This window comes from Marmota marmota, unplaced genomic scaffold, assembly GCF_001458135.2.
Source record: "Marmota marmota marmota unplaced genomic scaffold, marMar, whole genome shotgun sequence".
In the NCBI taxonomy this organism is placed as follows: domain Eukaryota; kingdom Metazoa; phylum Chordata; class Mammalia; order Rodentia; family Sciuridae; genus Marmota; species Marmota marmota.
This window is the reverse complement of record NW_025999982.1, coordinates 18,829,977-18,856,438: the sequence shown is the minus strand read 5'-3', so window position 1 is coordinate 18,856,438 and position 26,462 is coordinate 18,829,977. Positions and strand designations below refer to the sequence as shown.

Genomic DNA, 26,462 nt, shown 5'->3' with positions numbered 1-26,462 from the left:
TGGGATTACAGGCATGTACCAATGTACCTGACTAAATAGCTCTAATTTTAATGTAATAAGTTAGATCTTCTTTTTATGGCATAGGAGTTTATAAAATACTTAAGATGAGCTTTCAATCTCTGAAGTTATATGAAAATTAAAATTCTATTTCCTCCTAGGGTTTTTTTGGTGCTTTCTCTTATGTGTTTGAATATTTGATGAATTTGGAATATATTTTTGTGAAGGATGTGAGTGAGGTACAAATTCAGATTTAATTTTTTCAGTGTTAACCAGTTTTTAAAATTTACTGAATAAATAGTCCGTATGTTTCACACTTATGTGAAATGTCATATTTTTCGTATCCTATAGCCACATATTTATCTGAGTTTCTTCCTGGACTCCCATTTTATTCCATTCCATGGAGCTGTCTAAGCATGCTCTGTTATTAGCTTTTGATTATATATTTTTTCAAGATATTTTAATGCCTAGAAGAAGATATCTTTATTCTTACTTTTGAAATTTGCTCTCAACCTATTTTTATTTTTCATTGACATTTTGAAGTAGATTCTCTAATTTAAGTGAAAATTCTAAAAGAACTTTTACTGGAATTGCATTGGTGTATTTTGTTTAGAGAGATTGTATATTCACTCTCTCTATTAATTTATTTTAGTTTTCTTACCTAAGTTTTAATCTACCCATTAAATTTTTTTCAGTAGCATTATAAAGTTTCTTTATATTTTTCATCTTCATTTGTTTTTCTCATCAAGTTTATTTCCACATATTGTCTCTTTTATGTTGCTCTTGTAGATTGCCTTTTCCTTCTATTTTATTCTCATTTAAAAGTGTATTGTGGTCTTGCTCTGATTCTTCAGGACAAGCTACATCTTTAACTTCAGGATATTATTCCACCCAGTCACCTTGTTGCCAAGGGTTTTCTTCAGGTTGTGTGAGTTCCCTTTCTCTCTCTGACATGCTTCTGACCCCTGCCCTCCTCCTCACTCTCAAGGAGTACACATGTCTATTTGGTGGCCTTCAATACCCTCTTGAATCACCTTCTAGGTAGAAGTCAGAACTGAATCGTTTCTATTTTGAATAATAAGTGGGTTCTCTATTCATCAGCTGGACCAAGGGCTGCTTCTCCAAATAAGACCCTGTATCACAACATCAGTAGGACTGGCATCATCTCTCTTCTTACCAACCTCTGCCGTGAGGAGGGGGGAGTGTCTGTGGCTGCTTTTCAGTGGCTGGCAGAGAACTCCTGATGGCAGTGGGTGATAGCACCAGTCATTCCTATACCATCATGGTGACTAGAACCTAGTACATGTGGTATTAAATCAAAATCAGTAGAGCTAATGCCATCATTTAAAAATGAGGAAAGTGAGAGCCAGTGAGCTGAGGGACAATACTACAAATGACCTGCTTTAAGTGGCAGAATATTCTGTGATCTTGACTCTGAGCCTACTGCTCTCTTGACCATGATGCTCTCTTATACTTGGTTTCTCAGGAAAACAATAAGTTTTACAGGATTGACAGGAATGGTATTTTGATGATATTTTCGAATCTAGGACAGAAAGACTTTTCAGAGACTGTGTACTCCTCTGACTTGTGGCAATAGTGCATCCTTATGTTTTATTCTTGAAGATCTTCAGGATGCATTGCTACTACTTTCTGCCCTCTGGACAATACTTCTGTGTGTATTGTAATTTGTATATTTCAACTCAGTCTTTTTCTGTAGTTTGGGCATGGCCTTGTATTTTGACTAAAGAATTTCATAATTTAATTTTACTTTCTTTTTCTTCTGATAATTAATTTTTATCTGCCTATATGCCTGTGGATCCTGTATGAAAATGCTGGTTTTGTTACAGGAGGGCTCTGGGCCACCATCCAAGGCTCTAGTTTGGAAGGTGTTAGCCTGGTGTTATTTGGATCTAAGTCCTGTGACATCAACATCACCACAAGTAATTCTCAAAGAATTCAGTGCAAAGTTCCACCCAGGGTAAGTGGAATCTTCTTTTTGGCATTTCCTTTTCTTTGGGTGAACAACCATTATTTACAGAAGGTTTTCAGCTAAAACTGCTTACAATTAAATTAACTAAAAATAACTTCTCATCATAAGAGTTTGCTTATGTTATTTATATTGTCTATTTTGCTATGAAGGGGGAAAATTGATCCCACTGATAGTGTTTCTATTTAACATCTGTTAATTCTTTTAATAATAAGAGAATACAGACAGTTCTATTCTACATGTTCAGTGAATATTAGTGCCACAGAATAAATATATTTTTATGGGGTGCACATTGTGGTAGTAGTTTGCAAAATTTAAATATCCTATAACTTCTCTTCTTTCTTAAGCAAATGACAAAGAACTCAGTGTTCACCAGCAATTTTGTTTTTTGCATGGATGTGAATCCTGGAACTCAGTCTTGTAGAATACCTGATTCCTATGAAGTATCTTTCTAGTAGACTCCTCCATCTTTCTTTTCCATTGAAAGCAAGTCCCTGAGATCTGGTTTTCATTTTGGTAGTGCTCTGTCATGACCCATTAAGGGAGTTGGGGGTCTTTCCTGGTACAGTTGGTGAGTCACTCACAGCTGCAGTTGGATTTCTGTTTAGGGTTGATGGTGGGGTCAACACACCTAGCACACCCATGATCCCCAATGGTGTCTGTCTACTGAACAAATATCTGTAGGAAGTAGGATTAAGAATATCCTTTTATCCCTGGTTCTGAAATTTTATCTTATCTAGTTCCTTGAATATTATGAAAAGTTGGCTTTTATATGTAAACTACATGCAAATTCCAGTACACTGTATTTTAATTTGTTTAACTCTTTCTTATTGTTGGGCATGTAGAAAATTTCTAGATTTTTCTCTATTATAAATAGTGAAATTTTGATCATATTAAAAAACTATAATTTTTTAGCACACTTCCCCGCCCCCCAGATAAAGTAATCTAAATTCTAAAGCTTTTGGTATCTAGTATTCCATTACTTAAAATTCCTTTTAAGTTTATATTCCCACCATCACTGTGCAAGCTTCTGATTTGGGGCATTTTGGACAACCCTGGGAATTATCTCATTAATATATTTTTAATATATATTTACCATTTGAATGAGTAGAATTTGTACTGTATGGATTTCCTTTATAAGCGTGGATACATATTAAAAAGCAAACTTCTGAGTTTGATCAAAGTCATATATACAAAGGCTCAAAGGAAAATAAGCCGTCATGTTCTCCTACCTGCTTTTCTTCTTTCTTCTAGTCCTCATTTTTGAAACAATAAATTATTTTGAATTCTAGCAACTTAATTTGTTTAATCAGTATAGCATGTATACATTATAATTATTTAAATGATGCTGACAGAACCATAGAATTTTTTTTTTGTATTTTGATGTTTTTTTCCTAGAGTTTCTTTTTTTCTTACCATAGAAATCTACTCTCTTTTTTTAAAAATATCATCATACCAGTTACTTCTTTTCTTTGAAGCTTTCTTGTTTTCCTGTGTCAATTTGGGTTGGTTATTTTCTAGGTTATTCTATAGAGTTCACTCCAGTACTTTGGTTGATCACTTTTCTGGTTAGGTTTACTGTTTCTTTGAGTTTATATCTCTTCTTCTTCTTCTTTTTTCTTTTTTTGGTTATATTTATCTGTGAGATCATAAATTTAAAAAAATATGCTACAAAAGAAAATTCAGAAAGAATGAGTAATAAATAGTGTATGAAAGCACTTGGATGCTTGATTGATAGTTTAGCTAGGTATAAGTATTTATTTGAAATTGCTTTTTTTAAAAAAAACATTTGGTGTGTTAGTTGCCAATCATTCTTGTTTACCTTTGAGAGTAGATCCTTCTGCATATCTTTTGCACAGAAATTGCCTAATCTCTCTCTTGCTTTGAGAAAGAGAGAGAGAGAGTTAAAAGTCACAAATATACCTCTTATTGACAACTTTATTAACATTTAAAATAGAACCTTTTAAAATAGAAATCCATATGGATTTCTTTTTTTCTCAAATCAAACTGAGATTGGATTTTAAAAACCTATTTTTCAGGGGAAAGATGAATATAGTGTGAATGTGACTGTTATCAGAGGGAATCATTCTGCAGTTCTTCCCAGAGCATTTACATATGTCTCCTCTTTAAATCCAATGATTGTGTCTCTGAGCAGAAATCGAAGCAACATAGCAGGTAAAATACATGACATCACAAGATATTTATATTTTTAGAGAACCTACTTATAAAAAAGAAAAGCAATGGTTTATGAATTCTGTTGTATTTTAGATGAAAGCTCCTTTTTTTCTGAAAGCCAGAAAACTATTTTCTTCATGTTAACTGTCATTGAATTAATATTTTTACACTTTTTTTCTTTAAAATTGTCAATATTTCTATTCTGAAAATTATGTGAGAATTTGAAGGCACTAATTCAATAAATATTTATTGAGTACTTAGTATGTGCTAATAATAGCATAAACATGTATTAGAACTTTATTTAATCCTTACCACTAATTTGTATTAATTTTTACCACTTATTTATTCTCTAGTCTAAGAGAATAAGTGACTTGTATATTCCTTTTGTAAGGAACAAAGCTGAGATTTGAACCATAGTCATTTTTGGCAATAAGTCCTATGGTGGTAATAATTTAACACAATTTGAGAATAAGGTGTCTAGATTAACTAAGAATTCTTGTTCTTTGAGACACTATGTATGTAAAGAATGCATTTTTTTTAGTACTAACTGCATGAAACATTTTAACCTTTGATAATTCAAATGACATGACAGGTTGGAATTATAAGAATATCTTGTCATGACATAACAATATAGATTCAGAAAAGCAGCAGGTAAGATCCCTTTCTGGTTTACTGAATGTCAGATAGCAGATAGTTTATGGCAGCCATGTCTAAGGGTTTATTATAAAAAGACCATAATATTTTCCAATGAAAAAGCTTGAATTCAGTTTTTCTGGTACTATTTTCATTTTCCATAACTCAAGAGTATATAAATAAAGAGAAGTGTCCTTTAACTTCTTAATATTATTCAGCTCAGATAGTGCAGAAGAAGAATTTGCTGCCTCAGGCAACCAAAGTGTGTAAAATTCCCCAGTGGTATAGATACTTCCCAAGAAAGTAGAAAAACAGGGAGGAAGCTCCATGTTATATTCAGATTTCAGTGACTTAGGCTCTTGATAGACTTTCCTACCCCTAATGAAAAGAGTAAATACATTTCATTAGTGCTTCAAAGACATTCAGGATTAGCTTGACAACTGACCACGTGATATGTGATGCAGTGCCTTCTTTTCAGAATTCACACTTGTATTTAAGTCTTCCTACAGGCATAATAGAGAAGAACATGTTACAAAATCCACAAAGTGTAGTAGCCTATTAGGAAAATCTCTTTTCATTTGGGGAACCGCCTATCTCCATTCAGGAAATGATGCTAATGATAACAATGAAGCCAAGATGAAATGGAAGAATGAGGGAAGAAGGGAGAGAAAACAGGGAGAAAGAATTTGAGGTGCAGAATGATTAATGTGGTTATTGAAGTCAGAAACAACTTGATCTGAGTGAACACCAGCTCAACCACTTGTTAAAGAAATACTTTTGACAAATGAAATTTAGCAGTTTGAGTGAATAATGATTTTCAAATTTGACAGTCCTCAGAACCAGAAGAGGTGCACAGAGCTCCTCTCTGCAGTGTAAGCAAACAGTACATATAGACAAAAAAAATGGAAGTGAGATAAAGAGCAGCTTGGTTGGCTACAGCTCCCCCTTTGCCGTATTTGACCATGGTCATGTCATTTGATGGCCTATGATTGGCTGAACTTCAGCTGCTGTGATTGACTGAGAATTAACTAGTTATTACAAAGGATATACTCAAAATAATTAGGCTTTCAGTTTGTTTACTATTTTGTTAGATGGTAGTTTGTCACACAGGGATTGAAAGCATGGAGGCAGACTCAGGTCAAATAGAGTTTGATTTAATACACAGCCTCAGACATTAAAGAAGAGGTTGGGAAGACATGAAGAAGTTAAGAGGATGTGCATGTGAGGAACAATATGAAGTCAATTGACATCTTTTGGGTGTGTGTTCTGCACTCTATTTGCTTCCCCAGGATATCTAAGCTATTTTTACAACAAACAACTTGGGATGGACTTTATTACCATTGATGAAAACTCCAAGTTGTTGAGGGTCCAGAGTGAGTCCTCCAAAGTCAAAGAGGTAGTTAAATGACAGATGAAGGATTTGAATGCAGAGTCACAGTCTTCCCATTACTTCACATCCCTCTTTTTTGACTTTTTCAAGAAAACTCTTCATCTATTTGACTATGGAGCCTATAGATGCTGACTGTGCAGTGGTTCTACAATGTTAAAGTCTAAAGGAGTGGCAGAGGTGATTTACCTCCAGCTGTGGGCACACTGAGACACAGGAAAGGCAGATACACTTACTTCCACCTGCTATTGTATGCTTGATTTCTGGATTTCACAAAGACTCTAGTTATCTGAAGACTGCATTCCTCTTTCCCTATGATTCTTTTTATCTTATAGACTGGAAGAATAGCTTCAATATATTCCTCCCTTGATTATAAATATTTGGAGGTGTTAACAATACATTAAATTCAGTAGATATTCTTCAGGATTAGCTTTTCTGTATTCATCCATAGAAACTCATAAACTTGACCTACTTCCATAGAGTCCCTACTGATATCCACTTGTGTCTTATAACCCAGAAAGTCACCCAATTCTATTTTTTTTTTGCCCAAACCACTGGGTGACTAAGAGAAAATGCAACAGAAGACTAAATAAAATTGTGAAATTTATGATTTATCATTATATCTTGGGATATATCTTTCAAATTGAACTTCAAGTGGCCTCTCGTCCTACCATAAGGCCTTTCCTGACTTCAGAATGTTGTTCTGATTTGAACAATCTCACACCTAATTATGACCTTTATTGTAGCATATCTTCTATAGATGTGATTCTGCCACATATTTTATCATTTTTGAGGTCTTCTTTGAGGGCATATCTGTATTTAACTATTTTTGTGCACCTTGTGGCATGTTTCTATAGGGCTTAATATGTATTTAAGTTATAAGGAATTGAATTAAAGTATTCATAATATACCCAACATTTTATTAAGTTAAATTAATTAATTTATTTTATTTGTTCTTTTTAGATATACACGACAGTAGGGTGTATTTTGACATATTATATATACATGGAGTAAAACTTATTCTAATTAGGATCCCATTCTTGTGGTTATACATGATGTGGAGTTTCACTGGTTGTGTATTCATATATGAACATAGGAAAATAATATCTGATTTATTCTACTGTCTTTAATATCTAGCATTTTAGTAAAGATTCTAATTATACTAAAAAGCTATGGAAATTCAATATGAAGTCTGGGCCCCAGCCTTGATGTTCCCATTTATTGTTTTGAGGTTTTTGTTGCTGACCCTGTTTCTTCAAATGCCAAATGTCAGTCATGCTAACTGTCCCATATGTGTCATTAGGATAGTTAGATGATCAAATGGAATTATGTGCATGAAAGTACTGTAAACTATGAGCTGTTACACTCACATACAGCATTATGTTAAGGTTCGTTGCACACAGGAGCTAGAACTTTATATTTCTGTTGGTGGAAAAAAAATTTAGAGAAAGGACAGCAGGAATTTGCTAGTGGTGAAGACCATTAGCTCTTCAAACTTATTCTTGAATTGTCTTTACATGGATTAAATTCATGCATTTTGAGTATAATTGCTCTGACAGTGTTGCTCTTCACAATTTTGAAGTTTTAGGCTGTAGCTCAATTAAAAGATTTATTAGAAATTTCATTTAAAAAGTTACGTTAAAATTCTTAATTACATTATTATGTTGAGGGCTGACCATGTATTTAATCCTGAAAGTGTTTTGGCATAGTATAGGAGGTTGAGGTCATAAACCCTCATCAGAGAATATTTTAGTAGGTTTTTTTACTGCTGTGACTAAAAAGATCTGACCAGAACAAATTTAGAGAAGAAAAGTTTATTTAAGGGCTCACAGTTTCAGAGGTCTTAGTCCACAGAAGGCAGACTCCATTCCTTGGGGTTCGAGGTGAGGCAGAACATCATAGCAGAAAGAGTGTGGCAGAGGGAAGCAGCTCATGGTGACCAGAAAGCAGAGAGAAAGGTCTCTACTTGCCAGATACAAATATATACCCCCAAAGCCATGCCCCATTTCTCACCTCCTCCAGGCATACCATACCACTTCAATTGCCACTCAGTTAATCCCTACCAGGGGGATCAATTCACTGATGGGGTTAAGACTTCTATAACCCAATCATTTCTCCTTTGAACCTTCTTGCATTGTCTCACATGTGAGCTTCTGGAGACACCTCATATTCAAACCATAACAGAGAGGTGAACAGATTCTTCTCAACCCAGGAGGGGAGACCCTTTCCATTGGAATGACCCGGCTGCTGAACTATTCAGATTTGGATGTGGAAATACACATCCAGGACACCTTGGCTCAGGTACATGCACAGACGGCACAGGGCCTGGAGGTGGTGCTGCCCCCACTGCCAGCCGGCCTCCACAGAATTTCAGTCTCCATCAATGGGGTCATCATTCACTCACAAGGGTAAGGTGGAACGTTCCAGAACTGGGTTGGGATGGGAGGGGGTGGGTATCTGTAACCAAAGAAGGGAAGTCTGTGCTGTAGCTCTTTAGTAAGATTTCCTCTTGGGTTTTAAATACATGGCCTATAGTAATTGCATGGCCATGGCCTTCCCTTAGCTCCCTCTTTGTCCTGAAGTTGCTCCGCCTGGTATTTCTCTAGAAATTCCCTCTTCCATTTCTGAAAAGTAGCTGAAGTGTATGGGACTGATGTTACCACTGATACTGACCCAGCATCTTTCCACGGCATCTTTCCCCCACCATTTCCTTTCTTCTCTGTTCCAGTTATCATTCACTCTTGCTCTCCATCGCTGCTCCATTTCTTTTCTCCCTCCCCTCCAAATACAAACACCTCTTCTGCCTTCCATCTTTATTTTCTCTCTCTCTAGCCCTGTTGGTTATTTCCTAACAATATCCCTGTTTTCTGTAGGGTTGATCTGCACATCCAGTATCTCACAGAAGTTTTCGGCATGGAGCCTTGCTGTGGGTCCCTTTTCGGTGAGTGGTTCCGACATCACTGGTGTCATTTACCCAGTTTGCCTATTTACTGAATACACAGATTTTACTCCTGGATTAATTAGCTTGTCACCCTGAGGTGGGATGTCAGGAAGAGACTTTCCTGAGGCTCTGGTATAATTTAAGGGTGGGAAAACTTGGTGATGCTTCAGCTCAGTGAGCTCATGAAGTTAAAGAGTTTTCATGAAAAGGAGATATGCCTGGCTTTCTTTTCCTAGAGGAAAGGCTGAAATAGTGGATGGGCAGTACTCTTGAGCAGTTATTAGGAACAAAAGAAGAGCTTCCTGTCTTAACATTTTAGACCCTGCGTGTTCAAGGACCCAAGGAATGAGTCGTTGTATTTGTACTTTCTTCCAGGGATACAGATGGAGGAACAAAAATAGAGCCACATATATCAATGTGGGAAATGTAAGGACAAGAAACAGAGCGATTCCTAAAACTATGCATTTTAAGAAAAAAACTAAAGAGCTATATATTCACTCGTGAATAATGGTTTTAACCTTGCATGAAGTAGCACCTTATCTTTTTGAGCACAGGAAAATCCTTTTTAAATCTGGTTGCCTATGTCACAGATTTGGTTAGGATATGAGTTTTATTGCTCCAATCTCTGTTCTGAAGATGGGATTTGGTCTTTGATTATCTCTCAACTTAAGAGTAAGACAATGTCTGTGTTTGTCACCACTGTGACTAAAATACCTAATAAGTAAAACTTAGAGAAGAGGAAGGCTTTTTTGTTTTTGTTTTTTGTTTTTTGGCTCATTGTTTTGGAGGTCTCAGTCCATGGTCAGCTGACTCTATTGCTCTGGGCCTGAAGTGAGGCAGAACATCATGGTGGAAGGATGTAGTGGAGGAAAAGTGATCAATGTGGGAAGCAGAGAGAGATTGAGGCACCAGGAACAAAATATAAACCCCAAAGGCACTCTCCCAATGAACTACTTCCTGTAGTCACTCCCCACCTGTCAACAGTCACCATCCAGTATAGTGGTCTTCTCAAATTATTAACTCATGAAATGGATTAATCCACTGACTAGGCTACAGCTCTCATAATCTCACTTTACCTCTGAACATTACTTCATTACCTAACACGAGCTTTTAGGGGGGCACCTCGTATCCAACCCTTAACAATGTCTGTTTATATAACAGCAAATTCATTAGTATGTTTCACTGGCTTTTGATATCTGATATATATGTAATACAGAATATATACAACATATTAGAATATATAATACTATGTATATGAATTCTTGGAATAACATATAGAATAATATAGATGAGAAATAGAAGACTTCAACAAACTTTATTTCTCTAGTATGGAAGTTGAGTGCATATAGAATATGTAGAATAATATGTCATATAATACAACAGATGACAAGAAGACTAAATTTGATTTTTTGTTAGCATGTAAGTGGTAGTTTGTAGGATATACAAAGGTACTTGAAGCGTTTTATCTGAAATATTATAAATATCCTTCACATATATATAATTTATATTATTTTACTGTTACATGAATTTTAGTGCATCTGACTCATGTAGAAATGATCACAAATTTAGCATTGCTGGGGATTGAGGTGAAATCACCTATGTTTCACATACCCCACTTTCCACTGAATTGCCTCAGAGCTGACACAGGGGCTCCAAGTTCCTAGTGAAAATCAGCTTTAACTTTTGTTTTCCATCTCTGCACTTCAGGTGGAACCATCCTCAGCATCTCAGGAAGAGGGTTTGGCAGGGACCCAGCTTTGGTTTGGGTACTTGTGGGCGATCAGCCCTGTGACATGGTGAACTTGACAGAGGTGAGCATCTGGTGTGAGACCCCACCGGCCCCGCTGCTGCCCGATGCAGAGGCTCTCACCATCCCAGCCCCCGTGGAGGTCTGGGCTGGCAATGCAACCTTCATCCATGGACCTTCAGCAAGCTTGGTGGGGAAGGGCCTTACTTTCAGGTATGAAGTGGCAGCAACACCAGTGGTCACCGCCTTGTGGGGAGAAGTCACAAACAGTAGCCTGAAGTTGTATGTGGAAGGAAGTGACCTCTCTAACTCTGTCATCCTCCTGGGGAGCTTGAAGTGTGAGGTTGAGACACAGTCTCTTTGGGGCAACCTGAGCCTGTCTGGGTGCTCCTTTCCCCTGCACACTCTGGAAGCAGGTGTCTATCCTGTCCGAGCATGTCAGAAGCACATGGGATTTGCCAACATGTCTGCAGTGCCCCAGCAATTTGTGGTGACACCTCGGATAATGACCATCTTGCCAATGCATGGTTCTGTGTGTGGCGGGACTATGCTCACTATCAGGGGCTTGGCTCTCAACTCTAGAAGGAGGTCAATTCAGATTGACCTTTCAGGTCCTTTTACTTGTATGATTTTGCATTTGGAAGACCGTATAGTTCTCTGCCGGATCAACCAGATGGGTGACCACTTGCCTGGAGCTTCCTTCACTCTGAATGTCACAGTCGTGGTCAATGGGCTGCCCAGCGAGTGTGAAGGGAACTGCACTCTCTTCATGCAAGAGGACGAAAGTCCTGTAGTGGATGCCTTGACCATAGACATCAGTGGGTCTCTGACCACTCTGCTGATAAGGGGTCAGCGGCTGGACTCCAGAACTGATGAGCCAATGGTATTTATAGATGATCAACTTCCTTGCAATATAACTTTCTTTAATGCAAGCCAGGTGGCATGCCAAATAAGTGGCTTGACCCCAGGAGTCCACTACCTATCAGCTGTCCAGACAAGTAATGGGTATGCTTGTTTGGGTAACATTTCCAGGAATTTCTCCATCATGCCTCAAGTCTTTAATTATTTCCCTAAGAATTTCAGCACACATGGTGGAAGCCTCTTGGCCATAGTGGGCACAACCCTGAGAGGACAGAACACCACATTGATCTTTGTTGGCCAACAGGCCTGTCTGACAGTGAACATCAGTTCTGAGCTCATCCAGTGCATTGTTCCTGCAGGGAATGACTCTGTTGCTCTGGAAATAGAGGTAGATGGAATTGGGTACCACATCGGAGCTGTTAGTTACAGTGATGTCTTCACCCCAGAATTGCTCTCTGTTTCTCAGAGTGATGGCATTTTAACCTTTGCAGTGGCCCGAATCTCAGGAGCTGCCAATGTTGACATATTTATTGGGAGGACACCTTGTGTGGGTGTGTCTGGTAACTACACGGTTCTCCAGTGCACCACCCCTTTTCTTCCTGCGGGGAAGTACCACGTCAGGGGTTATGACCGCATCAGAGGGTGGGCCTCCTCTGCTCTTGTGTTCCTGTTGAAGGCTACGATTACAGCAGTGACAGAGAACTTTGGTAAGTCAAGCAAGTAATATTTAATGGCTTAATAGCTTCTCTCACTTCTAAGAGTTGGAAAATCAACATCACTCCATGCAACAGAAGAGAAGAGAAGCCTGGTGACTTCTTGGAGTCTCAGTGTCTTCCTGTGACTCGTCTTTGTCATGCTCCATTTATGAACTTTATTTTTCATCAAGGAAACTGTGCCTATTCTCTAAGTATTTTATTTTAATGCATTAACCATTTTTAATTTGTGTTTTAAATTAATATATTTTGTAAGAGCTCATAATTTCATCATTTAAGAATATAAATGCTTTCACCTAGTTTTAGACCTATATGCCAATTTGCATCGTTTAAAATTTATTAACTGTGATTAATTTTGATCATTTTATAAAATTTCACAGATGAATTCAAATGCCACCAATAATAAGCCAATAGCATAGGACAATTGTATTGGTTTAGCTTTTCTCTGCTTTTATTGTTTTGTTTTGTTGTAGTGCTGGGGATCGAAGCTAGGGCCTCACACATGTGAGGCAAATGCTTTACCTCTGAGCCACACCCCTAGATCTTCTGCTTTGCCTGTACTGAGATTTGCCATTCTTTTCCTTCCGATGATGTTTTAGGTTTCTGCTCACTGAAAGCCTTGCTACACTTAAGGTCACTCAGATTTGATGGTGGGTATACAGGAAATTATGGATGCAGGATCTTAGGTTGATGAGGTACTAATCAAGCCATTTTTAGAACAAATTTGTCTTCAACTGGGTGGAATACTGTGGAGATTAGAATTTAGGACTGGTGCTGTGACCAACGTAGCTAATTTAGGTTTGACTTTTCCATGCCTCAGCTTCCATTTTTAAATTTTGTAGCATTGGGGATTGAACCAAGGGGTATTCTATCCCTGAGCTTCCTCCCCAGACCTTTCTTAATTTTTTTTGTTTCAAGACAGGGTTTTGCTAAATTGCCAAGGCTGGGCTCAAACTCCCAATCCTCCTGCCTCAGCCTCCAGAATTGCTGGGATTACAGGTGTCTGCCACCACATCCAGATCAGCTTTCTTATTTAATAATGGTATTTGGGCTGGATGCTCACAAAATTTCCCTATCTATTCCCTAAATTCCATGAAGAAAGAGCATCATAAATACACCTGAAGCAAAAACAAAACAAAACAAAAACAAACAAACAAAACCCCACATTATTCTTGAGTTTGTCAGTTGGCTGTGCAAGTAGCCCCATTCCCCTTGCAGGATGAAGGCTGGAGACTGTGTCTCAGAATGAACTAGAGTGGTGCACCAGCTTCACTATCCTGAGTGTCCCTAAAATATGTAATTCTTGCAGTACTATTAATAATAGCAAAAAGAGAAATAATGAAGGTATCAGGCCATAGAAAATTTGTTAAACAAATTGTGCCTTAATGATGTAATGAGATTCTAAGTAGCTAGTAAAATGAACTGTAATGACATAGCTTTGGAAACCTACCTATACTGTACGTTTAAGTTAAGAAACAAGTTGTAGAATATGTATAGAGTGATCCCTGTGTATCAAAAATATATGTTTGTTGAAAATTCTGTAAGGAGTCACAAAAAACTGTAAATAGAAACAGGTGTTTGGGGGGAACTTTCACTTTCATTTTATGCTCTTGTATGAAAAGTTTAAGAACTATAAATAATCATTATTTTTCGACATAAAATGGTTACATTACAAGATGCTTTATGTTGTTGAATATGGTTGGAATCTAATGGAACCCTGGAGTCCAGAAGCCGGGTGAAGAAGCTAAGGATATCAGAGTCCTCCAGCCAGCTGTGTGGATTCTGCAGGGCATAGGAAGGATAGGCAGAAAGAAAGCAATAGTTTGAGTTTTGAGTTAAGATAGTTTTTCTTCTAAGATCATGAACTTGTGGTTTGTCTTTAAAGGCTGCCTGGGTGGAAGGCTTGTACATGTGTTTGGAGCAGGGTTTTCTCCAGGGAATATCTCAGCTGCTGTGTGTGGTGCTCCTTGCCAAGTCCTGGCTAATGCTACTGTGTCTGCATTCAGCTGCTTGGTTCTGCCCCTGGATGGTGAGTAAAAAAATCCCACATATATATTTTTAAAGAATGTGTTTTAAAATGATGTTCTTTGGCTTTTTAAAATATTTGTCATTGCTTCTCTACTAACCATTAATTTTTCCATGTGTTTCTGAAAATAGAATTTTTCTATTCTCTTTCAAAAATGATTGTTACACTCTGGGGCCACGTATTAAAATGGTCCATAATACCTTTTGTCATGGGAAGGGGTCAATATTAAAGGAACTTGAAAAACGTATCGCCTATGTCCTATGGAGTCACGTGACAAGGAAGAGAGTAATTCTGGGTTCTGAATATTAGTTCCAGTGACAGCCGTAGACATCAGGAAGGAAACAAGCTCTTGATCTTGTCCTGAGGTAAGGTTGCCGAAGACATCTGCTTTCTGGAGGGACCAGGAGAGGGTGAAGATTATCAAGCTGAATATCTTTTGAATATCAGCTCAATTCCCAAATTCTTATTATAGTCAAAAGAACCAACATTCACAGTATTCTCTTGTTCTTCAACGTCCAAGTACTTACCTGATCTCTTACTCAGCAGAAAACTATGATTTCTCTCTGTTTTGAGCTGCATTCCCATCATGTAAATTGTGGTACCAGAAGCACCGTGTTTATGGGGAGAGATTATAGAGGAAGGTGCAAAGCTGAGGGCTTCACAACACATGGTAACTACCCACTGAGCTTCAGGAGGGGATAATCAGAGGAAAGAAACTACCATTTTCATTACAGATCCTTAGTGCATTTGAGAGAACTCAAATTCAACTAGCAATTATCTCATTTACATAATCATAGATCTGGAACCTCTACACTTAAGACCTATTTATAAACATGCTTTGTGTGTAGTGTTTGGAGTTAGGTTCCTAATTTTTTGAATGTGAGATTTACAAAGTAATAAGATCACTTCATCTGAGTTTGGATAATAATTACATGATGGACAATACTATTGCAATGGCAGTTCACAGTGTCCTCCTAAATGATGAGGAAGAGGAAGAAGAGAGGAGGAGAAGAAGATAGTGGTGGTGGTGGTGGAGGGAGAAGGAGTGTTAAGGAGAATGAGAATACAAAAAAACCTTTAAAATACTAGAATCTGAGTTTCCTAGTGTCATGTACACAACGGAAGAGAAATCATTGCACAATAAGAAACCTACGATGCAATAGCAACTTTCAGATGTCATCTTTTATGTTCTTTTGTTTTTTGTTTTTTAACCCTTCTACCTCCTATAGCACAGTGTCAGTCAAGAGTATGTGGAAATGAAACTGAGACTATACACAACTAGGTTCTAAAGCTTACTTAATATTACTTCTCTTTAAAAAAATCTATCTCATATGCATTGCTTAAACTAATAAACTTTAAAACCCCTTTGGTATTATTTCAAAACACTTAAATCTCAACTAGAAACACAAAATAAAAATCAATGAGATTTCAGGTACAGGTAAATTGTAGTACTGAGAACTCCTAGAAGAAAAATAATAAAATTATTATATTGTAAAAGATTCTTTTAAGTTTTAGAAAAGAACATCTCAAAATTCCTTGATATTTAAGTGTTTGGAAGCTGTAACTTTTAACCTTGCCACTAGGTGTCACCAAAGATTCATCTATTTTACAAGGATCATGTTTGGTGAAAAGGATCTCAACTGTTTTCCTCTTTCATTAGGAAGGAAGGAAGGAAAGAAGGGAGGGAGGAAGAAAGGAAGGGAGGAAGAAAGAGAGGGAGGGTGTTTTTAAATACTTTTAACCACATTCTCTAAAAATGAGGAGCCAGTTCCAAATTTTCCTTACTTAAGATCCAGGATAAGATATGGGGGATTCTGTGATTCTACTGGAACCCAGTGAAACCTTTTGAGTCTAGGATCATAGTTTGGTTTGTTTTTCTAGTTAGTAGGTCTATAATGGACATCAAAAGTTAAAGGTGTGAGTGTGTGTGTGTGTGTGTGTGTGTGTGTGTGTGTATGTGATGTGAGAGAGAAATCATTGGAAGCTACTACTAATTCTCCTGCTTTAAGATAGGATTACATATAACTGTTAACTTCTCTTTAGGATTACATTTTATTTCAAAGAGGTTTTTAGAAGTGGCTTCCCACCAGCTATCCTCACACCTGTTTCACTCTTGCTTTTCTTGGAGAAATCCATCATTCTACCTAACTAGTGCTCCCCCACTTAGCTTCTTCTCAACCTCAATCAGCTGATAGCCTTTGGAAAGCTCAAGTCACAATGGCAGCAGTTCTCAAAGTGTGTTCCATATGGCCAGCACAGCAGCAACTAGTTTTGTGTGTGTGTGGTGGGGTGGAGGCATCTTAGAAATATGAATTCTTGGGACTCACCAAGGCCAAAATTTTCCAAATAAACATTTTAGTATTTCTTTTCTGTTCTGTCTCTGAAATTTCACATGCTTGCCTAATTGAATCCCCAGACAAGGTAACTCTTCTGAGTAAGCAAGGTATAGTCATATTGGGTAACATCATGAAATGCCTGCATATCATCTGGTCCCAGATCTGTTTGTAAAAGTACACTGATGTTTTGCTGGTTTATAATTTTTTGTTACCTATGATTATCCCAATGTGTGTGTGTGTGTGGGGGGGGGGTGGGTGTGTTTCTAACATAGCTGTTCACAGCTGGATTTTCCTCATATTTATATGATTTATTTTTTCCTTCTGTAGTTTATTGCCTTATTGTTTTCATTGGGCTTTTTGTTTGTTTCTGTTAACTTCTCTAATTTACCAAGGCCACTTTGAATTCTGACTCTTGCTTTGAATTTTAATCTTTAGTTTGACTTTGCATGATAGAGTGATGTTTTACATTCCAGGTTATTGATGATGTCTCAGAATCCAAACTTTCTTAATTATTATTTTGTTTGTTCCTATGCCACAGTCCTAATGTGCTTCATTTTCATGACTGGGACAGGAGATTTAAGCATGGGTCTAAAAATAAAGTTATTTTGCTAGTTTTGTGGTCATCTATTTTTACCTTTCCCTCCAAATTATACTTCTTACCAAAGAAGAATTTTACTTTTTCACATGATGGGTTGCTAAAACATCCTGTTAGGTAAAACTAACACTTTGCATTTGTTTAAAAAGAGCAAAGATCTTTGATCTTCCCGTTTCTTGCATTTATACCTTGAATTATACCAAATGACTTTTTCATGGAAACTTTAACTTTTCCAAGAGGCATGAAAAGCTAAAGCGATTAAGGTCACAGAGCTATTTAGCGGTAGAACTTTGAGTAAAACCCATGGATTTTGATCCCCAGCCCTAGGTGCTTTTTATAATCCACCTTGTCAATTTGCATCCACTTAATCACCTATAATGAATTCATTATTTTATAGGTGTTGAGCCTGTTTTTATTTGCCTTAGGGCTTACTAACTGAGAAGTTCTCATGTTTTGTCTATCGCAAGAGAATCTTTCTGTCAGTCATTTTTGTTGCTATTATTCATTTAAAGCACATTCACAGAGAACTTCTTTGGTATCAGGTGCTTTGGAATGTAGCAGCAACTATGATAACATCTGGGTGTGATCACAGAGCTACAAACCCTCTCCTTTGGCCCTTGCTGAGGCACTATAATGAGACAGGCCAGCAGAGGCTCAAAGCCTACAGTCCTTGATGGCTGCTGTGGTACCTGCAAGGATAGGTTAGCCATGGAAGTTACAGACCAGAGATATTTTTCTTTTTCCTCTTTTTTTTTTTTTTTTAGAATTTTCAGAGTTTTTCCTAAACCACTCGTGTAGAGATTTGTTCATCTCCCAGTTAAAGATTATTGTCATTCTGACTTATTGATGCTTTTTACATGTGTCTCATGACCCAGAAAGGGATGGCCTGAGGGTCAAAAAAACTAAAACACTTGCTTTTCTTCTTAACAAAATATTGATAGTCATATGTATATGATAATCAAGAACTTCTGTTAATCAGGAAACCATGTAAAGAGAGAAGAGTCTAGCTACAAACTTAGGAAAGGTAATAGTTACCGTAAAACCTCAAGAGAATTAGTACCCAGCATACACAAATGAATAGGAAAAAGACAAATAGCCCAATAGAAAAATGGGCCAAGGTCAGGAATGGGAATTTCATAGAAGAAGAAACATTGAGTTATTACTAAATATGAAAAATTGTTCAACCTAAAAAGTAATGATGGAAATGAAAATGAAGGCCACAGTGAGATACCATTTTATACACACTTGATAAAAATTAGGAATCTGATCATTTCAAGTGCTGACAACTGTATGGATAACAGGAATTCATGGCCTGTAGGAATTCAAATGGCATACCCACTTTGGAAAACAGTGTGGCACCGTCTTGCAAAGCTGAACTTACACTTACCATTTGAACAAGATATTTTCTTTCTAGTCATTCACTCTAGAGAAAACCTTGCACATGTTTGTAGTTGCAATTATTTGGAAATACTCCCAATTCCATTGGAAAAAGAATAGGTAAACACATCTTAGCACTTTCATGAAGTGCAGTCTTTATCAACAGTGAGCCTGTATCTGCAATAGTTACATGCAGTACCATAGAGAAATCTTGGAAATTTCATACTGAATAAAAAAAGCAAGACCAAGAATATTTGGTCATGCATTACATTTTATAAAGGTCAAAAGAAAAACTCAACAACCTCTTGTTTAGGAACGCAAACCTGTTTGATAAAGCTATCTAAAAAATGCCAAGGGATTATTTCTGAGCGTGAGGAGGAAAGTGAATGGATCCATGAGGGAGCAGACAGATTTAGAAGTATTAGAACTGTTTTCAATCTCATGTTGGCTGGTATATACACCCAAGGTTTTTTTTTTATGATGATGATTTATATTTTACAAAATTGTTATGTCTTCTATTTGCATAAAATACACATAATGCATTTAGAGAGTAAACTGATGCTTCATTTTCCTATTGGAGGGGGGACATATGAACTTCGTTCTTAAAACAAAGAGCCTTTGGCTCTTTCTGTGAATTTGCCTAACCTCGTAGTGACTGTTCCCTGCAGAGTCCTTGGCCTTCCTGTGTGGCCTGAAGAACAAGGAGGACAGCTGTGAAGTCATCAGCCACACCTATGTGCAGTGTGATTTGACTGTATCCATGGGGATGGAGAGACTGCCGGAATTGTGGCCTTACCTCTATGCTTGTGAAGAAAGTTCCCAGTGTCTCTTTGAACCAGATCATTGGAAAAAGTCAGACTTTCCATCATTCTCTGGCTTCTTCATCAGGTAGCTACCTTCTCCTTTCCTCTCTGACCTTCCCGATGGCCAATGGACCCACGGAGTCATTGGAAAGCCCTGGCAGGGTGGACGTGGCCTGAGGGCCTGCCGCTCTCTTGGAGGGGCCATTCCATGGTGGATTCCAGCCAGCTTGCATATCAAAGCATCTCCTGTCTTTTTCAAGTGTTCAAGAGAACATCTGAAAAATCTGCCCAGTAAACAACTCACTTTGTTCTTGCTTAGATTTTAATATTTATCTTCCGATCCAAAGCAACATCTGGTGAATGCCAATGGGGAAAAAGATTAGACATTATGAAAAACAGAAGGCTTTCCCCCCTTTTCCCTTTTTCTTTTCTTTCCAAACAGATTCACAAGTATGAAAAAAAGTCATAGAGAAATCCAGCAGATTGCACACTGTTTATTCAAAAGAAGGGGGGTTACACAGAGAATTACTGTAGATCTAGGGCTTAAAAGCCATAAGCTCATAAGGATTTTTTTGAACCTAAAAAAGAAAAAAAAAATCTAACAAATGAATACCACAACCTTCCAGGTTAAATCCCTTTTCTAAACAAAAAAATTTTTTTTTTTTTTAAAGTGTGACTGCGTTGGGAACTCTGGATGGCCTTAATTTCAGTCAGCAGTTCTTTTCCTATATGCAGGGTACTAACTCAGGGATGAACAATGCCCTGCATCCTTATTCCTTATCTAGATAGAGTGGTTACATCTGATAACTTAATGAAGATTAATTTTCTCATTAAGTGGCTGGGGATATGGCTCAGTTGGTAGAGTGCTTACCTCACATGCACAAGGCCCTGGGTTCAATCCTCAGCAGCACACACACACACACACACACACACACACGAAATCTTATTAAAAATAAAGCTAAACAAGACCCATGGCTCTCAGTGAAGGATATAACCAGTCTGATTTTTTAATGTCTTGAGACAGTCTGTTTTATCAGGAACTTGCCACCGGAGTTTGGTGTTTAGCCATTGGAAAAGAGGAAACTCCTTGGCTGATTGCTTCCTAGAAGGATGTGGAGCATCTTGCTGAGGTGGCACAGGAAATGGGGTTTCGCGGGTTGTGCTCTGGTGAGGCTGGATCTCAGAGCTCACAAATGCTGGATACTAAGAAGTACTAGCCAGCGGTTCCTGCTCCACTGAATTCAGGATCTCTACCTGAATCTCCCCCAAAGAATTCCCTTGGATTCTTTGTGCCCTTCTTCTTCACTCTGTGCTGAGCGTGAGGCAACTGAGCCTCAGATACCATTAAAGTTAGACATTTATTATTCAATATCATTTCAAAAGTCTTGTTCAATGTTCTGGCCATTGCAACAGAAAAACTGAGTGTTTTCTTGAGTAGAATTAAATGTCCTAGGATTTAAACAATATGTTTTATATTTAGTGGTGATAGGATGGGGATCCAGTGCTGTCCTTTGTGACCAGTGGGAAGTCAATATGATCATTAGAAGATGATTTGGCAAAGCTCTAATAACACCTTGGTATTCTTCATAATCTATAGCCCAGGAATTTTATGTCTAGGATTTTGTTCTAAAAGAGTAAATAGAAGTTTTAATAGTCACAAACAGCCACATCCTTTGACGTTCCAAGTACAATAAAACATTTTTAAAAAGTTTAAATAATAAAGAATGCATCCAAATGATAAGACATTAAGAAACCTATAAAAATCATGATGTAGAGTAGTTAAACAAGTAGAAAATGCTTGCAGTACATTGAGAAGTGAAAAATCACAGGTCACAAAATTGTATATCAATTTAATCCTACTGTTCCATATAATATATATGTATATGTATATACATATATATTTGTACACACTTGAGTGATTATCAAGAAATATAGGAGAGACATATTCTAAATTGATAGTGTCCATATCTACGTAGCTGAAATGCTGATCATATTAATTTTTTTCATTGAATTTTTATGTATTTTTCTAGTGAATATGTGCTGATTTAATAACTGAGAAACAATATAAGTTAAACAAGGGGCATTAAAAAAAGCATGTTTCAAATAGCTTACTTGGTTTCTGTTAGGTTTACGCTTGTGAACCCAGAGGACTATTTTCCATGGTCTTTTCAGGGAATTCATTTTCATCAAATGCTTTATCTCACGGCCAGCATTACCTTATGGCTTTATTTCATTTGTCAAAGACAGACATATAACTGGAAAAAAATATATATATACATATACCTAGCCCATCTGTCCATCTCTCCTTCTATCATCCATCCATCATTTATCAAGTGCCTACTATATTCTAGAATACTATATTCTAGCTATTCTTCCAGGTGCCGGTGACTCACTGGTGGTGAGGCAGGAGAGTGCCTGCTCTTAAGAGTGGGGGTGGAAGACAACAAACAGTATGATCACATGTTGTGCTAAATGTCTTAATGCGGTAGAAAAAATGGGGCTGCTTTGGATAGCTTCTTCGGAGGGAGGAGTGCCTCTGAAGAAGTGTCTTTTATGCTAGTGTTATGGTTGGGATGTGAGGTATCCCCCAAAAGCTCATGTGTGAGACAATGCAAAAAGGATTGGAGGAGAAATGATTGGGTTGGGTGGCAGCCTTAACCCAATCAGTGAATAATTATCTGATGGGGTTAATTAAGTGGTAACTGAAGGCAGGTGAGGTGTGGCTGGAAGAAGTAGGGCATTGCGTGCGTGACTTTGGGGTATATTTTGTATTCAGCAAGCAGAGATCTCTCTCTTTGCTTTCTGACCGTCATGTGAGCTGCTTCCCTAGGGCACACTCTTCCGCCGTGGTGTTGTGCCTCACTTTGAGCCTCAAGGAATGGAGCCAGCTGCCTATGGACTAAAACCTCTGAAACTATGAGCCCCTAAAATAAACTTTTCCTCCGCTATGAATGTGCTAGTCAGATCCTTTAGTCTCAGCAGCGAAAAAGCTGAGTAAAATACCCTTCTCTTGATCCCAAGAATAAGGGATCACTCTGTAAAGCCAGGGAGTGGGGTGGCAAATGCAAAGGAACCATTAGATCTTATGAGCTGTGAAGAGGCCAGTTGAGCAGGAGTATAGTGAGAAGGAAGGAAAGCTCCTGGGGAGCTATAGGGGCCTTTAGGCCAAAGAAAGAAGTTGGGGTACTCTCCTAAGATAATTACTTTCCAAAGTCCACAGTCAAGGCATGGCAGCCATGGCAGCGGAAGGCTTCTGACTCATGACATCCTTACTGCCATGCTGGACTCTCTGTGTTTGTGATGATAACCTCAGCTGAGCCACATGGGGTCAATGAGATTCCAGGGCCAGGGGAGCAATTTCAGGCTATGTGGAGGAGACAGAATTTCTGCACAAGCCTTTGCTACTTATTGCAAAGGTGTATATAAGAAGATTGCCTTCTGACTTTAGGATCTGATGAGCTGAACCAAAAGGGCAATACATTGGGAGTCAGGAAACTTAGGTTCTAGAACCATCTTTGTCACTATATGAACCCAAAATATTTACTACATTCTCTTAGATATGTTTGTATATATATGCATTTGTACATTCATGTCCATCTTTATCTAAACCTGTATCCATGTCTGTATCTCTACATCTATTTGTACCTATATACATTTTTTTCTATTTAAATCTGTCCAATTCATAACATTATTTGGGAGGAAAACATAGCTATTAAGAACATTTGAAATTTTGTAAATGCTCATCTATTTTTGATATACTGGTGTCTCAGCTAATTTGGGTAATGGCTTTTAAAAGAAAAAAAAAACAATCTTCAGCGAGGTAATCAGGGACAAATAAAACAGTCTAACAGAAAGGGACTGAACTCTCATCAGAGCAGGAAACATGTGATCAGGGAAGACTGCATGTTACTGACAGGTATGCACAAGGTGGGCAGTGTGACCTGGCCCACTTGACTCATTCCTTTGCCAGTGGAGCCCTGTAACGGGGAAAGGTGATGGGCAAATAGTCTCCAAACTAGAAAAGAAAAATGGGAGAATTCTGGAAATTCAGACAACTAAGGCTGACGTTAGTCCTGACACAATTCTATGAGGAGTGTTTAATCAGATGGTTTGTGAGCCTTCAGAAGTAAAAGAGGTTGTCTGGGAACCAATTCACAAAGAGTATGTTGGTGTCAAAAACCAATGTCATTTCCTTTTGGATAGATCTACTTGTGACTTATGATGTATATGGAGGGCGAACTTTCCAAACTATTCTAACAACCTCTCCACCCCCATTAGCAAAAAAAGTTCTGCAAAGTCCTAAGTGGCCTGACACTAACCTTAAATTACTTTGAAGTCAGGTGTTTTAAAAGTTTATTTTGGTTTTGCCTTCTATTCTACCATATTGCCATATTTATCTAATTATTACATTGCAATTGCATTTTAATTTAAAAGTTATGTTACTTTGCTTTTCCTTTCTGAATCTTGTAGTTTGACTGATTCTCCAGGAGCAAATGGTGTATTTATCCCATGGCTTCATCTACCCCTTGAATAAGCATTCAACTAAATGGGTTTTTATGTTGATTTTAGTCTCCCAATTTAAAAAATGTTGGAGTGATGTGTTTAAGTCAGTGAGGTGAAATAAAGCAATAAGGAATGTAAATTTTCATATTTATATTTCAATAACACCATCACCTCCACTACCAACAAAAATTGTAACAACAGTTGCCTTTGTTGGATGTTTACTGTGTACCATGTTCTGTCTAATCATTTTGTGTACTTCATTTTTTTTATTCCTTAGTACCTCTGTAACATAGGAACTGAGTTATTAGTAATGTCATTTTATAAATGTGAAAACCAAAGCTCACAGAGTCATGTCTTCAAGGCCATATAGATGGGATTCAAATGCAACTGACCTGTTTCCAAGCCTAACATTTACGTGCTTGGGCTTCTCCGAGAATCAACTGACAAATGTAGCATGGGGAAATTCTCTGGCAATTCAGCCCTGGGACTTTGACTTCACTACTCTCTTCCAGCAAGCTTAAGGGGACACAAAATAAACAGTGTTAGGTGTTATAGGTGGGAGAGCTCAGATAAAGGGAGACCAGTTCCTCAGTGGTCAGCCCAAACCCTGCATTTTGTTCTGGGTGGTATAGTATTAAAATATCAATATAACCCCCAATAGGTCTAGAGGACAGTAGGTATTAAAGTCCTGTCTTGGTGGCACTGGGATGCCAATATTTTAGCATGAAGAAGAAAAGAGTAAATGGTGAGATGTGATAGTTCTGCTGCTTATTATTTCTAGCAAATTGTGGGAGAAACCATTTCAGTATTGATTTGAAAAAAGACGCTGCAGTTCAACATGATTTATAGTTTCTCAGTCAGTGACCTTTTGCCCTTTCCCCCACCCTTCCTGGATTCTGCCATCTTCACTACTGAAGTTCAATCAGCATCTGAAAATTCAAGAGTGCTGCTCCAAGGAAGCAGGACACCTGGATTCTGAATTTGGGAGCGGCATAATTTTGTGTTGACTTTATGCAAATCCCTGATCTCTTTGGGTTACATTTTCTATTCCTCCACCTAATTTACAGGCTGAAATGAGATCATACATATGAAATTGCTGAAAAGTATAAAACATCATGCATTATTATTACTAATAATCTTTGAGTTAGTTGCAACAGTGCCTAAAGCCAGGATTATTTTTGAATAAATATCACACCTGTTGGGGCTGATATCCTGCAATATCCATGCTTTCACCTCCTCTAGACTGCATATTTTCTGTAACGCTACATACACTGCTGTTTTTTATTTTAAATCTAGTCTGGCTTCTCCCCTTAAAGCAAGGGGACTTTTAAAGTGAGTGGCTGGTAGTATAACTGGCACATATATCGAATCTCCTTAGTCTGGGCTGTTAAGTAAGTTTAATTAATTTACTAAGTTAATGTTCCACTGCTAGCAACAGAGCCTCATTGCCATCAGCTGGGGAGAGGGAATTGAAAGCCTAAATGAGCTCATTTTTTCACAGTTGGAATTAGGGACCAGTTAGCCAGTTGTGTGGGTTTTCCAATTTCTCCATCTGCCCTGGGGGGATTCAGGCAATTCACTCCCCCAACACTAAGTGTGAGTAAGATCAGGAAAAGGGAAGGGGAAAAGGAAAAATTAAAAAAAAATCTCTGTCCAACATTAGTTTCCATTTTTGGAACTGGAAATGTTAAGTTGGGTTTGTAGAAGCTTTTACTGATGTTCCCAATAGATTGGGAAAAGAAGAAAGGCCTCAGTGAAAGATATTTACCATGTGCATTTTCATTGCAGGGTGAGCAGATAAAGGAAAAACAAATAAACAATAAAAGAATGGAAACAAAATTACAGAAATTTGCAAAATTTGACAAATGGTGGCCTGTAGTTGCCACAAGCTAATGGCTTGCAATGATTAATAAGAGTAAAAATAATTGCATTTCATTAAGATTGATGACACCCCATTTAACCTCCCCTCTCGTTTCAGCCCTAAAGTGGAAAGAGATGAAGTTCTCATCTATAATAGCTCCTGTAACATTACCATGGAAACTGAGGCAGAGATGGAGTGTGAGACGCCTAATCAGCCAATTACCGCCAAGATTACTGAGATACGGAAAAGCTGGGGCCAGAACACTCAGGTATAATCAAATCTTTTTTACAGACTGATTCAAACAGCTCAAATTAAATTTGTAATATTGTGTACATTAAAAAAACAATTTAGTCCAAATGGCAGCGATATATAATATTAAATGCTCTCAAACTTTGAGGAGCTGGTCTAATGCACAACATCTGAATTCATAGTTAACTATGGTTAATCATATATTTTCTCAAAAATAAATGAATGCTGCCTGGGCTCTTTTAAAGCAAATTCTGAACAGATAATCTCCCAG

At 37.7% G+C, this 26,462-nt stretch overlaps 1 protein-coding gene across 1 annotated transcript in view; it reads left to right on the top strand.

Moving 5' to 3' along the window:
• Positions 1-26,462, top strand: part of Pkhd1 (PKHD1 ciliary IPT domain containing fibrocystin/polyductin) — a 427,258-nt gene that overhangs the window by 52,625 nt on the left and 348,171 nt on the right. The window contains exons 25-32 of the mRNA XM_048805732.1: positions 1,845-1,975; positions 4,024-4,159; positions 8,392-8,587; positions 9,053-9,120; positions 10,828-12,435; positions 14,327-14,470; positions 19,444-19,663; positions 26,060-26,210. Of these exons, the coding sequence (XP_048661689.1) occupies positions 1,845-1,975; positions 4,024-4,159; positions 8,392-8,587; positions 9,053-9,120; positions 10,828-12,435; positions 14,327-14,470; positions 19,444-19,663; positions 26,060-26,210 (2,654 nt within the window). The remainder of the gene's footprint in view (positions 1-1,844; positions 1,976-4,023; positions 4,160-8,391; positions 8,588-9,052; positions 9,121-10,827; positions 12,436-14,326; positions 14,471-19,443; positions 19,664-26,059; positions 26,211-26,462) is intronic.